The sequence below is a fragment of the Fragaria vesca genome, linkage group LG2, assembly GCF_000184155.1.
Source record: "Fragaria vesca subsp. vesca linkage group LG2, FraVesHawaii_1.0, whole genome shotgun sequence".
In the NCBI taxonomy this organism is placed as follows: Eukaryota; Viridiplantae; Streptophyta; class Magnoliopsida; order Rosales; family Rosaceae; genus Fragaria; species Fragaria vesca.
Genome location: NC_020492.1, coordinates 32,279,303 through 32,294,082, shown reverse-complemented (window position 1 = coordinate 32,294,082; position 14,780 = coordinate 32,279,303). Strand labels below are relative to the sequence as shown.

General features: G+C 38.2%; 3 protein-coding genes across 3 annotated transcripts in view; all 3 read right to left on the bottom strand.

The window, feature by feature from the left end:
- Positions 1-82: 82 nt before the first annotated feature.
- LOC101290835 lies at positions 83-4,232 on the bottom strand. The gene is made up of 14 exons (XM_004291801.1): positions 3,999-4,232; positions 3,437-3,740; positions 3,259-3,358; positions 2,831-3,097; positions 2,645-2,722; positions 2,442-2,543; positions 2,303-2,352; positions 2,129-2,228; positions 1,907-2,005; positions 1,677-1,790; positions 1,455-1,587; positions 833-1,227; positions 506-580; positions 83-401 (listed from the first exon to the last, which is right to left on the bottom strand). The coding sequence occupies exons 1-14, from the start codon at positions 4,030-4,032 to the stop codon at positions 381-383; spliced, it is 1,872 nt and encodes a 623-aa protein (XP_004291849.1). The 5' UTR covers positions 4,033-4,232; the 3' UTR covers positions 83-380.
- An 824-nt stretch (positions 4,233-5,056) lies between these two features.
- LOC101291116 (bifunctional nuclease 1-like) lies at positions 5,057-8,598 on the bottom strand. The gene is made up of 11 exons (XM_004291802.1): positions 8,344-8,598; positions 7,637-7,945; positions 7,340-7,510; positions 7,164-7,213; positions 6,983-7,039; positions 6,830-6,895; positions 6,648-6,722; positions 6,216-6,334; positions 5,749-5,840; positions 5,567-5,622; positions 5,057-5,448 (listed from the first exon to the last, which is right to left on the bottom strand). Exons 2-10 carry the CDS (start codon positions 7,935-7,937, stop codon positions 5,570-5,572), a joined length of 984 nt encoding a protein of 327 aa, XP_004291850.1. The 5' UTR covers positions 7,938-7,945; positions 8,344-8,598; the 3' UTR covers positions 5,057-5,448; positions 5,567-5,569.
- A 2,687-nt stretch (positions 8,599-11,285) lies between these two features.
- LOC101315308 (transcription factor bHLH110-like) overlaps positions 11,286-14,780 on the bottom strand; it is a 3,830-nt gene continuing 335 nt past the window's right edge. Inside the window, exons 2-7 of the mRNA XM_004291800.1 lie at positions 13,517-14,243; positions 12,658-12,786; positions 12,495-12,560; positions 12,151-12,216; positions 11,827-11,892; positions 11,286-11,677 (exon numbers count right to left, since the gene is read on the bottom strand). Of these exons, the coding sequence (XP_004291848.1) occupies positions 11,495-11,677; positions 11,827-11,892; positions 12,151-12,216; positions 12,495-12,560; positions 12,658-12,786; positions 13,517-14,243 (1,237 nt within the window). The 3' untranslated portion in view covers positions 11,286-11,494. The remainder of the gene's footprint in view (positions 11,678-11,826; positions 11,893-12,150; positions 12,217-12,494; positions 12,561-12,657; positions 12,787-13,516; positions 14,244-14,780) is intronic.

Here is a 14,780-nt window from a genome sequence, read left to right as displayed (position 1 = left end):
ATTATGATGAATTTATAACTCTTATCTGGTCAATTTCATCTTTATATCTCCATGGAAGATAGATAACATACCAAACATAGATAACTTACCAAACAGAACAATTTTCAAAGTACGTTATGTGGTAAATATTTTGATATTATATAAAAATAGAAACAATACATCATCCCCGAATTGGTTGCACACACAACATTTGATGCAGATGATCTTAGCACTACTGTACAGTACTTCTCATTATATACAATAACGTAGACTTCCGATACAAGGCCTTATAAACAGAACCAGTAGCCACTTTGGAAGACTGATTCTGCATATTGTATACACCGCCTCAAACGTAAATGCAAAGCAAGACGACACACATCACCAAGAAAGGTCTCTCGTCTTCACCAGCAAGACATTTTCTTCTGTTTCAACCAGTGGAACAGACAATTTCAGTTTCATTAGCAGGAAGAAAAAATGAAAAATATGCATTTCGAGTGCTGATGAAGAAGCAAAAATTATAACATACCCGAAGCTTGGCCTGTTCTTGCCTGTCTAAATATGCAAGAAGTTCTTCCTGCCTCATTAAAGCGTCGTGCAGAGCCTACTCAAGAAGGAGCATACAAACACAAGTACATCATCAATATGAAATGCAACAAATATATATAGATGAAATATGCGGTTTCCTGAAACAACCTCAGAAAATTCACTTAAAAGTAAAACTATAGATGCAACTGATTTATAGATGAAATAAGCATGCCCCGAAATAACCTCAGAGAACTTTTTTAAGCGTAAACTATATTCACATTTAACTCTGTCACTAGACCGTCCCAGAGATCGTGAAAGATTAAGTTACCTTCTTTGTTGCAATCAACTCTGCTTCTAATGCATCCACACGACAAACAGCAGCATTCAGTAACTCCTCTTTCTCATGAGGCATCTCATAAGGCTTTGCTTGTAGCATGTCTACCTTCTCTTCAAGTTCACCAAGCTTTTGCAAAGCAGATGAGAGAAGATCTACCCTGCTCAACCCTGGTGCCGGTGATGGAGGCCGAAACTCCTCATATTCAGCAGTCAGGACAGGAGTGTTGTGGGTGGAATCCGAAACCGAATTAGGAAGTTTTTTAGTCACCCGAAAGGAAACAGATTGCATGAGAGTAACAAGGGTAAGAAGGAATGCCATGATCCTTGTCCAGACATATGCAGAAACTCCAGTTGGTTTCTTTTCCTCAAGTTGTGGAGAAGATACCCCTGCAATGTTTTCCAACTGATTTCTTAATCAACTATGAACTTTTGACAAATATGCAAATCATCTCTAATCCATGATGAACCATAGAGGCTAAAAAAGCATGCAACCTAAAGTCACACTGGTTGCCCTCACCCTTCCAAATCAGGATGCAATACACAAAAACATAAATTACTGAAACCAAAACAATTTAACACGTGTCGAGGCATAATAAAGGTCTAGACTTGCAAACCTCCAGGATTAAGTGGATTTTGTTGCACAACTTGTTGTTTCCATCCCATATCCACAGCCTTGTCAACCATGGGAACATATTCATCGTACTCAGACAAGCCACATGCACTGCTTCCTTTCCCAACCGCTCTAGCCTACAGAAGCATTAAAGGATGCTGATGAGTCAAAATTTGGTCTGCATATATTCTCAAGTCACAGATGCTTCTCAGATAAACACACTTACTTCTTCACAAACAGGAGTCAACTTAGGTTGCAAGTAACTCCTAGTTGTTTTGGGTGAACCCATTTCTTCGACTTCCGAGCCCGACTCCGCGGTAGATGTATCACTGCTTCTAATCTGAATTAAAAATACAAACAAAGCATCAGAAAAAAAAACTGTAAACTTGAACAAAAGATTGCATAGAAAGCTCAGCTGTCATCATAGACATAGTGGGATTGTACAGTGGTCCATACATTTGTAAAACGTGGCTTATCAGAAGCAATTATCCTCCCGTCACCATTTGAAACTGTAACTATTTGTCTGAAACATTGTGCCTCACCACTAAGTACCATCTGCACCCAATAATAGATTCATTTAAGCCATATAAAGTACCCATTGACAAGGAGATCAAGAAAAAAGAAGTGAACCAAAAATAATAAACCAATATAAAGTACAGTTAACAAGGAAAACCAAACCTTTAATATGTTGGGATCCTTCCATGGCCCCTTGTCAGACCTCATACAACCTCCCTCGTCGGAACAGGTGCAGCTTCCACCCAGAAATTCCGGCAACTCACTAAAATAATTAAATTGGTTAAAACAACTGAAGAAGAAAGAACCCGGATATTTGCAAAGATAAGAATCAATTACCTTGCAGCAATTACTTCAAGTAATCTTGACTGGTACTTGTTACCGAGAACCTGAAATATAAAAAATGATATAAGTTGACCCTATTGCTTACTTCAGTCAATAGAAACATAAATTCTTTGATGGAGAGCTTCAAACATACATGAATCTTGGTGGTTGTTCTGGGATCAAGAAATGTTTTAACAGTATTCCAAAGCAGCCTAAAACCAGGACCAGCATTAATTATAAACATTCTGCAAAGTGTCTGCACAAGTGGGAATATTAGAAATTAGGAGATAATTGATGGTTTAATAACAATAGCCAAACACATTTCAAACACAGAAATTGTTGAAATGATCTGCATACCTCAGGGTAGTTGTCATTATCAATCTTCTGCAGTCGCATGATGAGATCTCGTGCAGATTTGGTAAAGTTTTTAAAACCCTGAAACATTTGGAGAAATAAGAAAAGTTTTAAAAAAAAAAAAGATGGAGAAAGTATTTTCTACATAGAAATTACAGAGACTAAATATCATATCAATCCACAGCATACCACGCCCTGAACATCTAAGATTGTTGTACTTGAATCTATATGCCTCTTTGCAGCAATAGAGCAGGCTGGAAACTTAATGGCAAAACTCTTTTCAAATTCCTGCACATGGTATCTCACATATCGCTCCATAGAGGTCACTTGCAGAAGCTTATTGGGATCAACTTTCCCCAATCTTTCGATATAAACAGGTCTTCCCTCCTTGTCAACACCATGGTAGCACTGAGGGTAGTACTTCCGAACCTCATCCAACTCACCAAACTCAAAATCCTAGAAAAAAGAAGTTTAAAACGTGATTTTAACTAAGTTTCAAGCCCATAGCTAGACAAAACTAAGTTCCACAGAATTGTTGTAAATGTCAGACCATCCAAGATCCACTTCAATGACAAAATCAATCCTCAAAAGGAAAGTGACTAGTTATATAAATTTACCTCCAAAATCGTGTCGGTACCAAAATCTTTCCTCCATTGAATCATGTTGGCCCACATGTGCTTTGCTTTCTCAATATCAAACTTCCTCGCTACCAAAAACCTGAAACAAACTAACAATTCAAACAAGGAAACAAAAAACCAAGCTCACCACAAATCAAACATAGATACCAACACAAACCTCAACAACATGTGATAATCATCATGCTTCTGAGGCAGCAACTCCTCCATTATAAGCGCCTGTCGAAATGCATCAACAGCCTGCAGCTCCTCGACGTCTCGCACATCCTCAATCGAAACAGAACCGTGGCGGCTGCTGCTACTGCTCTTCCGCCTCTTCTTCTTCAACGAATGCCTGAACTTACTAGACGCATTGATCGCCTTCTTCTTCAACGATCCAATTCTGGTCCTCCTATCCTCCTCCGAGTTCTCAAAATCCGACTTCCTCTCTCTCCTCTCCTCATGGCTAGAGAATCCCTCAAAACCTAACCAAACGTCACAAAAACCACCACAATCAGTCCTAAATTCTCACTATCTCGACTCAATTTCAAATTCCGATAACGGAAAAACCAGTCCTCAATCCGAAACCCTAGTTTTTCAAATTTCAAAGATAAACAGCTCCTAAAGAACAAGAAGCAGTAAAAGCAAAGAAAACCTAGCGTGACTGAATCAAACGTAAAGCTTCAAAAGCTTCAAAAATACGAAAGAGTCAAAGATAAAGAAGAAGAAGAAGAAGAACTTACAGGGCCTGGCGAATCGATCCAACGGCCCGGACATGGCGACGTTGCTGCGAGCTCAAGAACTGTGTGGATGCTACAGAAAGCAAGAAAAGAAAAGCTAGTACTCTAATCTAGATAGTAATATCTGATGAGGATAATTGAGACCAGAATTGGGAGGCTCTTGTGGTCTCCGAGCTGAACGAGTGAGAGACGGAGAAGAGTTGGAGCCTATTTCTATGGATTTATATCTCTCTCAGTGACAAAATAGTAACGGAGGCGATTTAAACCCAGATTAATTCATTAAATAACGATTTATGATTTAATTACAGGTTTGACAAATTAGACGGTACGTGTGTATTGTATGGGTCAGGTGTACGGTACACTCATCTGCCACGTGGCAACCGAGGAGAAAAGACTTGGCGGGAGGGGATTCCCGGGCTACCTCTGTTGCATTATGGAGTAAATTATCAGTCGGCAGCCCCGCTAAGTCCGCGGTAGACTTGCGGCGCTGCTCGGTGAAAATCCGTCACGTTGACATGTCTGTCCTACGTAAGATTCTCTTGAATTTGATACGTGCTTCTCTAGCCTTCTTATTAATGACTAGGACAGAGGAAGCATAATAACAAGATCTTGATTTTTCGAAAGAACCATAATTTGTAGGTGTACAATCCCATTAACATGTCCCGTCTAACATGTTGCAATCAATGACGTTCAATTCAGATGTCTCCTCCTTAGCTGAGCAATTATAGACTTCCTCAATTGTGATCTGATAGGACATTAATCATGAAGCGTGAAGCTAAATCAAAGTGATCGTTATAATAATGTCAGTCACACCCGAAACAAACAAACGTGGATGGATCACGACGACGGATATCAGTTTGTCTCGTTTACCATGATTACCAATTTACCATCCCATGCCACAAATTACAGCAGATCAGGCCTTTCCGTTTTAGTTACACCTCGGTGATAAACGCGAGACTCAGCAGCAGCTCCTGTTGCTTAAGCTGATGCCAAGTACAACTGTAAAGGTGCTTAGAGCACTTAGAGCACTCAAGCAAGAAGATAACTCTGACTATTCCATTGGGTACACTGGACTTGTTCATCAGCATTCGATTTACGACGGCAATTCAAGACATCAACATCATGGTACATCAGGCCAGTAGGCAAGGAGTCACCCAAGAGGGTGCGCATACATCAGCCATTAAGAGATCAATTTAGTGTTTAACAGTGACAGAACATATAATAAACAGAAACCGACAAGTGCCATCTGCCTTGAGCATTACATTGCCAGTCACTTCTTATCTATACTATGCATATATATGGCTAGATATTCACAAGACTTTTTACATGCGTATATAGAGTGGAGTAGCAGAGATGATGCATGCGGACTACGATTGTGCTCGACTTCATCGACTTGGAAGAATGGTGTCTATGTACAAATGTTCTAAATCTCAGGGAACAGTTTGGGACCCTGCTGCAGAAAGAAACAAGACCTTGATTAGTTCAGTTGTAGTTCTCGACAGAAAACGAGAGGTACCATTAACCGCATTTTGTGAGTTTCAACTAATTTGGAAAAGATCACAACTTCTTACTTGTTATGCCAAGTTCTTTTTAGCACGAAATTGAAGGAGTTTGTCCCTCCACTGAGCTGCAAGTGAACGTGGAAAATATGACAATTTACAAGCATGCACTAGAAATAATAGCAGCTATAACACCAATAAATTAGACCCTACTAATACAATTTCTTTCTTTCCTCAACATAATGCAAACTTACCAGCATCTCTGTAACGTTCCTCAACAGCAGCAATAAGCATATTCCGCACAAGATTAAACTCCTTTGTTTCAATACATGGCTGACCATTTGGCCTGCAAACAATCAACTTCTAATCAAACTCATCTATTTTGATGTAAATAAATTGTCTACAATTTCTATAATGCAAACACTAATCTATACTTAGCCTGCTCATAAGTTGGGAGTATGCCTAAAATATAAACACCTTTCAACAAGAATCTCAGAAAGAAAGAACTAGAGGGTAGATATAAAACAGACAACTGCAATAGACAACTGCAATATCATCTGATCACCATCAGATTGATAGCATGTCCTTCCAACTGGTTTTGGGTTAACCCAACTAAATTTACTATGCTACAAGTACTTGATCATCCAAACCAGATTAAAGACAAGAAATGCTGCCTTCGAGACAGGACTTAAGAATTGCATCCAACACACTCATAACTTACCGATCCAGTTCAGTAAACAATAAACCATCTGAAGCAGGGGAATGCACAGAGAGTTTTCCAGACTCGATAACTCTCATACCATCACTGTATGCTAGATACTTGTTAACTTGTATGGGAACCTACAAAGAGGAGGAATAGGTTATTTTGATATCATTTGCACTCCCACATCATTCACATATCTCCGTGTATCTAACCTTGCACATATTTAGTTCAAATGACGGTAAAATTCTACAGCTATGGTCAACATCCAAAACCACAAATGCAACTATGTTGGAAATGATTGAAAGGAATTTTTGTCTTTCAGTTTCAATATCTCAACATTCACCAACGTGTATTTCTAAACATCCTTTAGGTACGACCGTCCAAAAAGTAGCGAAGAATCTAACTCAAAAAACGCCGAGCTATATATTTAAGGCAGCACAACCAGAATACCTTGCATCTTACAGCAATGTTGATGGCATCTGAGGGCCGAAGGTCAAAGCTGACAAACTCTGTCTCACTACCTGCCTGTAACAACATAAAACACGGTGTCACAGATTCACCCTCCCCTCCTTTCCCAAAGTCAACCAGATGAAGAATGAAGCATCTATTATCATTCAAGAGAAGAAACCTACCTTTCTGAGGTATAACTGAGCAAAATATGCTTCATGCACTCTCTTAGTGACTCTAACAAGCTGGACCTGCATGGTTGAAAACAGAACATACTATCAACAATCATGAAAAGTCAAGTGTTTTAACAGACAGTATTATGATTCCCATAAATGTACCTCATAACCCATCTTGTCAATCATTTCCCTCACCACCTGATACATAGTTGGCCTAGCCTGGAAACCAAAAACCATATAAGAGATCATTAGAATTTCTATTCAAAGCAGAACCAAAATGTTGCCAGGTAAAACTGCAACGGCTCAACAACTCAAACACAATATAGGGATATAGAGAACGTACAATAGGAACATTGCGCACTGCTGCCATGAGCAACACACTAGGCATTTCCACTGCAATCAATGGCAATAACAGCTTCAAAACGACATAAGAAGTAACAGAATTTGCTGATGTAAATTCCAAACATGAAATCTGGTAGTAGTAATAGGAACTTAATTACTAATGCAAGAGCAACATACAAACAATAATTGGAAGCACAAGGCCAGTCCCATCTTCCATCTTCAATACAATAGCGGGATGTGGAGCATAGTCTGGCAGATGACCACCCTGAGGGTTGTTATGGACACACCTCATGTGCCTGCCATCCCTCATTTTAATCATGAACCCATCAGCTCCACTCTTCACCTCAACTATACCAAAAATCAAACCAAACACTCATCATTCACAGAATCACAGCATATATTCCAGATATCGAAATTTCAAAAAAAAGTAATACTGCCAAGGTCAAATATAATTTAGCCAACGTTGTAGCATACCGGCTTCAAGTACGCTAGAGTTCACATAGTCCTCATCATTTTCATTAAAATTCTCTGCCATGCTTCCATTCCCATTCGACGAAGAACTGTAAGTACAATGCACTCTCGTACACTTACTCGCATTTCGAGGACGAGAAGCAAAGCCTGCCTTAGTGATGCAACCACTGAACGCCTTAAATCCCCACAGCTCACTTCTAAGATGCCTGACCTTCAAAAAAGGGCCTACCATGGGCAGATTGTAAGAACCGGCTTGCTTTGCGCTCACAGTGGGGCAAATCACTGGCCCTTGCAAAGTCCCCATCACAAATCCTACAAATTCACCAAAACTAAAACATAAGATTCACTGTTTCGTCACTACAAATATAACACTGGAAATCAAAATGATGTCCGCGTTCGTCAAATTTATATAGAATTGTGTATACACTTTTTCTCATGTATACGCAAAATTCTCTGTTCAGTTAGCTCAGACCTGAAAAAATTAGTTTATGATTTGATCGGTCAAAATTTGAAAAATCATCCACTCTCAGTCTCCCTATCAATTTCCAGTTGTCCAAATTAACTGAAAAATTTACAGCACACAGATTCTACGAAAAAAAAAAAAAACTTTAATCTTTCCAAATTCCATATCAATCATACATGATCACAGATACGAAACCAAATCGGAATCTAAAACTCAGTCCTTAAGGCCTCAGAGAAAAGCTCAATACCTTTTAAGAAACAAAGAATGATGATCCGAGGCACTTTAATCACCGATCAGCACCGGAGTCTCGCCGATTATCGAAGCTAAATCTAATTTCCGATATGTAGATCGGAAGGATCGGATTTTGATCTGAGGAAATAGAGCGGGATCGGAGAAAGCTTGTAGCTGAAGCAATCGAAGCTGAAAGAGGAAATGTAATACCGACACAGCGAAGAATGAGAGATGAAGAAAGAAGATAAGAGATTCCTTTCCTTCTCTGTACAAAATTGGTAGGAGAGGAAATTAAAAGATACTATAAATACACTCGTTTTTCCTAAGGGACCCACCCTGAATCAAACTACTCAGATTACGGGTTTGCCCTTTTGATCACCTAGCGGACACACTCGCACGTCTAGGCGGTCAGACCCGACGTGGGTGATTACGGAGGGGTAGTTGTGGTATTTAAGTGGGGGAGTGGATAATAGAGGGTCTGAGAGTCTGTGTGCTAGTAGCGGCTTCCCGCTTTTTAATGACCTCAGAATAAGAGAACTGAGCGCGCCGGCGGTCGACGGGATCAGGATGCGTCGACGGGCGCCACGTGTGATGTTTCCCCAGGATGATTTGGAAATTTGGATAAGGCTCTTCTCTCTCTCTCAAAAATATCAAATTTCTGTTTTCTTCCCAAAATATCAGGTTTTTTGGATTTTCACTTTGTTACTTTTTTTTTTTATGTGAATTTTCAGAGAGGAAATTATTGATGGGTTCCTTTTGCTAACACTTGGTAGTTGGAACGTGATTGGAGCACATTGCTAATCTAAACACCTACTACTGCAATTCATAGTTTTCTTTTGTTAATATAGATTGTATACTTTGGTCCACACTTTGTGAAATAACATATAAACAAAAATTATAAATCGAGTTAGAAAATAACATTTTGCTTATATAATGATTCTATAGACGACATATACGTACTTATACATTAGATTCATGTGTTTTAGACGTGGATAATCAAAAACAAAATATAATAGCATCATGTCGCATAGTTACTTACTAATCAATCAGTATTACTCAACTTGTAATTTATTAAACAACAAATTTCGACCGTTAATTTACATTGAATAACCGAACTGGTTCGTTAGACCATTAAGGTTGCGACACAAAATAAACCGAACTGGGTTTTGGAGTTTAAGATTTTACATAGCTAGGTCGATCTTAACTATTACAAAGGAGTCATGATTGCTCAAACATAATATCATCAACTAACTTCAAGGTTGAACATATTGAACATTTCTGAAGAACAAATATGCAAATAATTAAGGTGATTTCACTGATTTGTCGAAACTGTATTGACGTGGCCTGAATGCGATCTAGCTAGGATTCCACTGGTGTGCTCCATCGATCATCCGCTTATATATTCAAACATAACGGCATGGTTTTTATCAATTCCCATATAAATATTAGAATCGTGCCCATTTCAATTATAGGATATAGTCAATACCCAATACTGGCTTCTGGCTTAGAAACAAAGCTGTAAGCATGTTAATATTTGAAAGAACAGCCATATGAAAGTTGAAACCTTCCAATTTAATATTTGCAGGAATAGAAAACCAGAAGAATCCCGTCACCTTCATGCTTGTTAGGTGAGAAAAATATAAAACTGATGAGGAATTGTATAGGAAGTACAAGGATAGGTCTTTTCTACCTGCATATAAACTATAAACTATGATCACCAACCAGGATATACAGATTAAATTGGGGTTTTGGATTCGATATTAAGAAATGTTGCCCGGTAGTTCTATGATATACGATGTTTGTCATGCTGAAGAAATAAGGAAACAAAAGGAAAATGAAACGAATGAAAGCAACTCGGCAATTATCTATATGGAGGGATGGAGAGAGATGGACCTTGGCTCCCCTCTTTGTATGTATTTGAGGCATGGATGACGTTTAGTTGATGGAGTTATCATGTTCAATACTCTGTAACTGCTATAAATTTACTGATATACCTACAAAGAGCTTAGAATCCTCGTTGTTAATCAAGGTAACGTAAAATAAAATGATAAAAGAAGAGAAAGAGAAAGTATGTATCCGTATTATCATGACAATTAAAATAAAATTTTACTACTATGTTTTAACTCGAAAAAAACGAGACAAAATTAGCAGTAACGTTATATACTTTAACTGAGCTACGGAGTCTAACCGAAGTGAAATAATGTCGATATGAGAACAAATGAAAAATTGATAGGAAGGTCATAGTCCATTTTTATAGGCTGGATGGCTAGAGTATTGTCCTCTTGTTACTGGGTATTTTAATAGGTGCATACAAACTAAACGAAAAACAAAACAGAAAAGGGAATATCAAATCAGGATGGTCCTATCAACAGAGTTGTCATCTTCCAAAACGTGAAAGGATGATGAGTGCAACCTCCCACAAGTATAGGGAGGTTTCTAAAACGACTCCTCTTTTGGCAATGAAGCGAGAAAGGGCTTTGCTTGATGAGAGTAACCAGCCTAGCTCATATCAGGGAGGAACACACGCACCCTATAGAAAGCCTAATACAGAAACCCAGCCCACTAGATCAGTTACGGTAAAGCTCGAGTACTGAAAATAATAATCGAGAATAAAGTTTATATATAGCTTTCTATTGAAAATATGAAAATTTTGCTATGCAAATAGGCAAAGTATGCGCATGCCTGATTTCTATGTACGTGCAGTCTCATCTTAGTTATATATTTATGTGTCAACATACATGTCATATATATCTGCACTACGTACAAAAAACCTTTGAAAATAATAATTTGGTCATACACAATGTACCAAACACGAGCATCAAAAAAAAAAATTGTACCAAACACGTACTGCGCAATTAAACTAAATGTCAAATTTAACTATAATGGATTGAAATCAGATTAAAACATAAGTTATGATCGTGAAAGAAGCTAGGGAAGCTAAAGGATCTATAATCAATGGGTACATGCATGGATGAATTGTTAATGGATCAAACTTGGTCCATCCGATCCTGGTTATGATCTGCTTAGAGAGCTAGAACGACCAAATTTGCTCCATTAAACTTGAGAGGCCTTATTGAACAACTGTAGCGAACTTGAGAGGGACGGAGCTGATCGATTTCGTCAACACGTACAAGTAGTTTGATATAAAACAGAACACTAATCCTATTTCAAGTCCCTCCATGACCATAGTTAGGGCTTGGCCAGTTAACGCTTCCAGTAACACCAGCAGTGGCGGCAGCAGCGTCTGTGACATACGACATGCACGACAATGGCACCAAACACAGCCCTCTACTTCTCAGATCTCGCTTTCTCTCATGGTCTCCATTTGAGCCATTTATATCTACCACACCCTGAAACAGAGGTCGATATATCAGATCGATTAAACACTTCATTATATCCCTGAAATGTATTTCTGCTATATCAGCAAGCAGCTAGCTTGGGCGAGGGTTCTGATATATGTGGGGTTTGATTAGACTCATCAATAATTTGGTACACTCACCGCTTGCAACATTGCTTGAGAGGACTTGTTGTCGCGTGATGACTTCATGTATGGGACGCTTAGTGTCTGCATGCACAAACGAAACGTACGTGTAGGATCAAAACCAGCTAGCTAATTATGAATTAAGCAGTACAAGCCAGGAGAAATCAAATCAGTTTTTGTGATTAAAACGTACGTGTATACACACACACACCATGGAATACAAACACACACACTAGAGTGACTAGACCTATCGATCATCATCCCCCTTATAATCATGCATGCATCTTTTATATGGATGATATTAATTAAGCAGTGGGATTAATTAAGTGAAAGTAGTAGTACCTCGACCTGATTTTGAAGGAACTTGATGTATCCGATTGCCTCCATCAGTACGGATGCTGTGTCGGTCTGCAAAATAAATATACATTTTCTTTTCACGTACTCAAAAATATTAAGCAGATTGTTTCTAAAAATAAACAAGCAGAGAGAAGAAGGTTGATGGCTAGCTTCATACTTAACTGTTTGATTTATGGGACTTTATACGTACTGTGTGATGTTAAGTCTTTTCGAAAGCAAATTATTGTCCGTTCCATATAGAAATGCAGATGCTAAGCCGACGCACGTACTGGTATGATGTATATGGGATTAAATTTACAGAGTGAAGAAGGTAATTAAGTAAGATCTACCTTGCCGAAGGGTGCAACCAATTGCTGAAGAGTTGCAATTCTATCTCCTAACTTCTCCTTCCTAACCTAAATTACAAAACAAACAAGGAAGGAGATGAGCTTAAAGTCTTAATGAATACGGCAGATAATTATATAGAGAAATTAAGGAATAATTAACTGGGACCTTAAGGGGTGGGCAGGGAGTGCGTGACTCCAACCTCGATTTCTTAGGTGCAGCTGCTTGTGTTGCCTTTGGCTCAATCAAACTCCCGGGTCGCTTCACTTCTGTGATTTCATTCTCAAAAGGAGATATCTTCGATTCACAGACAAATTACCAGATAATGATCAGTTCCCAGAAATCAGTTGTCTTTGGAAGAAAGAAAGAAAAGAGAAAAGAAAAGTGTAGTCTGAAAAATTAAAGAGTTATATCAACACACAGTGTATAAAGCTTCAAGCTATAGCTACCCCAATGTTGCAGAAAGGGAAGGCTATGAAAAGAGCCACATAATTGTAAGTGATCAAATTATAAAAGGTTTTTATTGAATAAAGTTTTCCTTTTCTCCGTCACGTACAGACCTCAAAAATAACTTAATTACGATCAGTATTGTTTATATATGTGTGTTTGTACGTGTGTTTAATCACATAATGAACTTTCTAATCCAATTAACAAACCTTCATATATAGATGCATGTGTAGATCCTAGCTAGCATGCTACACGCATTTAACCTCACAGTTATTAAACATTCTATTTATTTACATAAATGAATGAAGCTCTAACATACAGTATGTGTGTGTATAAATACCTTGAAAATACAACGTTAATTAAATTAATAGCAACATATACTCTACTGCAGAATTGCATAATCAGCAACAACAAGAAAAATTTACAATTCATAACATGCAGGTGATCATAATGCAGATATCTGTGTTTGGGCCGGCCGTTTGGCTAACTAGCAATGGCTTTTGATGCTCACTTGCTCACTGGTAAGAAGAAGAGAAGAAGAAGAAGAAGAAGAAGCTGGAGGAGAAGATATGATACTCACTTTACTATTGGCACCAGAAGATAGCAGACTATGATGATTTGCTCTTGATTGGTGCATCTGTTGAAGACCAAAGGAGTTATGCCTAATTTCCTTGTTGTATATGCCAAGGGTATCGTGTGAATTATAAGGTTCATGAGTACTGAATCTCGAAGAAGCTAAAAGATCCATAGCCTGCAAGTTCATGTTTAAGGAGCTGCAGCTTGAGATTGTTAACGACGGCGATGACTGTTGGTTTAAGTTGGAAATATTTATGCTGGGATAAATTTGGCTGAAGTATTGCCCTCCTGATCTCCCAGGCATCAATTGAGTAAAATTCTGGACATGGTTGTTATTTGAGCTGTAGAATTGATGATGATGTTGATCTCCAGCTAATGAAATTTGATGATTAATTCCAGAAGAAGACAAGGTCTTGAGCAAGAGTTTTTCACTGAGATCATTCATCATCATTTCTTTCTGCTCATTCTTTATAAGGCCGAGGCTTGTAGGAGTAGAAAAATGGTGGTCATCATCATCAAGGTTAATACTAGTGCTAGAGGGGCTGGTCAGCATTTGTGTAAATTTTGGAAAGGTTGAATCTGATGAAGATGATGAGAGCTCTTCCTTAATACTACTACTGCTTCCAGCTCTATTCAAATTATTACTACTAGGAGGCCAGCAGTGAAAACCCAAATCTGGTACCATATTAATAGAACTACTACTGTTGAAGCTTGAATTTGATGGGTTGCTCCTGCACAAACAGTCCATCAGGAGAAAATTAGATTACTGAATATTTCTAACTGGAGCACTATGTTCTTCGTTTCTTTCGTCGACCAACTAGAAAATTATTTTGGTGAAATTTAATTTTGACCGCTATACGGTATATAACTATCCCATCATCATGCAAGTTTTATGATAATGTTGACGCATAGTGCATGTATTAAACCTATTGAAAAGACAAAACCAGAAAAACATCAAGTTTTTTGAATCCACAGAGAACTTCTTAAACATAATTTATCAGAAGACAAGACAGAAATACCATGATTAACAAGAACATGAGAAGCAAAGCAGATTCAAGGGATAAACGTCAATCAGAAATTGAATAATAAGAGAGAGATTTATCCAGCAAAGATAAATAAATCTAACTTACATTTATTCTGATACTACATGAGCATAACTACTTTCAGAAAGAATGTCCACAGTTGAATGCTTAAAAATACAATCACATACACTCAGAGAGAGAGAGAGAGAGAGAGAGAGAGAGAGAGAGAGAGAGAGATATATATAT

Coding starts and splice junctions, on each gene's coding strand:
- LOC101290835 (XM_004291801.1), bottom strand. CDS start 4,032: ATGTCCGGGCCGTTGGATCGATTCGCCAGGCCCT. Junction 3,098..3,258: donor GTACCGACACGATTTTGGAG/GTAAATTTATAT, acceptor TCTTTTTTCTAG/GATTTTGAGTTTGGTGAGTT. Junction 2,544..2,644: donor ATAATGACAACTACCCTGAG/GTATGCAGATCA, acceptor CCACTTGTGCAG/ACACTTTGCAGAATGTTTAT.
- LOC101291116 (XM_004291802.1), bottom strand. CDS start 7,937: ATGGGGACTTTGCAAGGGCCAGTGATTTGCCCCACTGTGAGCGCAAAG. Junction 7,511..7,636: donor CTCTAGCGTACTTGAAGCCG/GTATGCTACAAC, acceptor TTTTTGGTATAG/TTGAGGTGAAGAGTGGAGCT. Junction 7,214..7,339: donor TGTGCTTCCAATTATTGTTT/GTATGTTGCTCT, acceptor CATTGATTGCAG/TGGAAATGCCTAGTGTGTTG.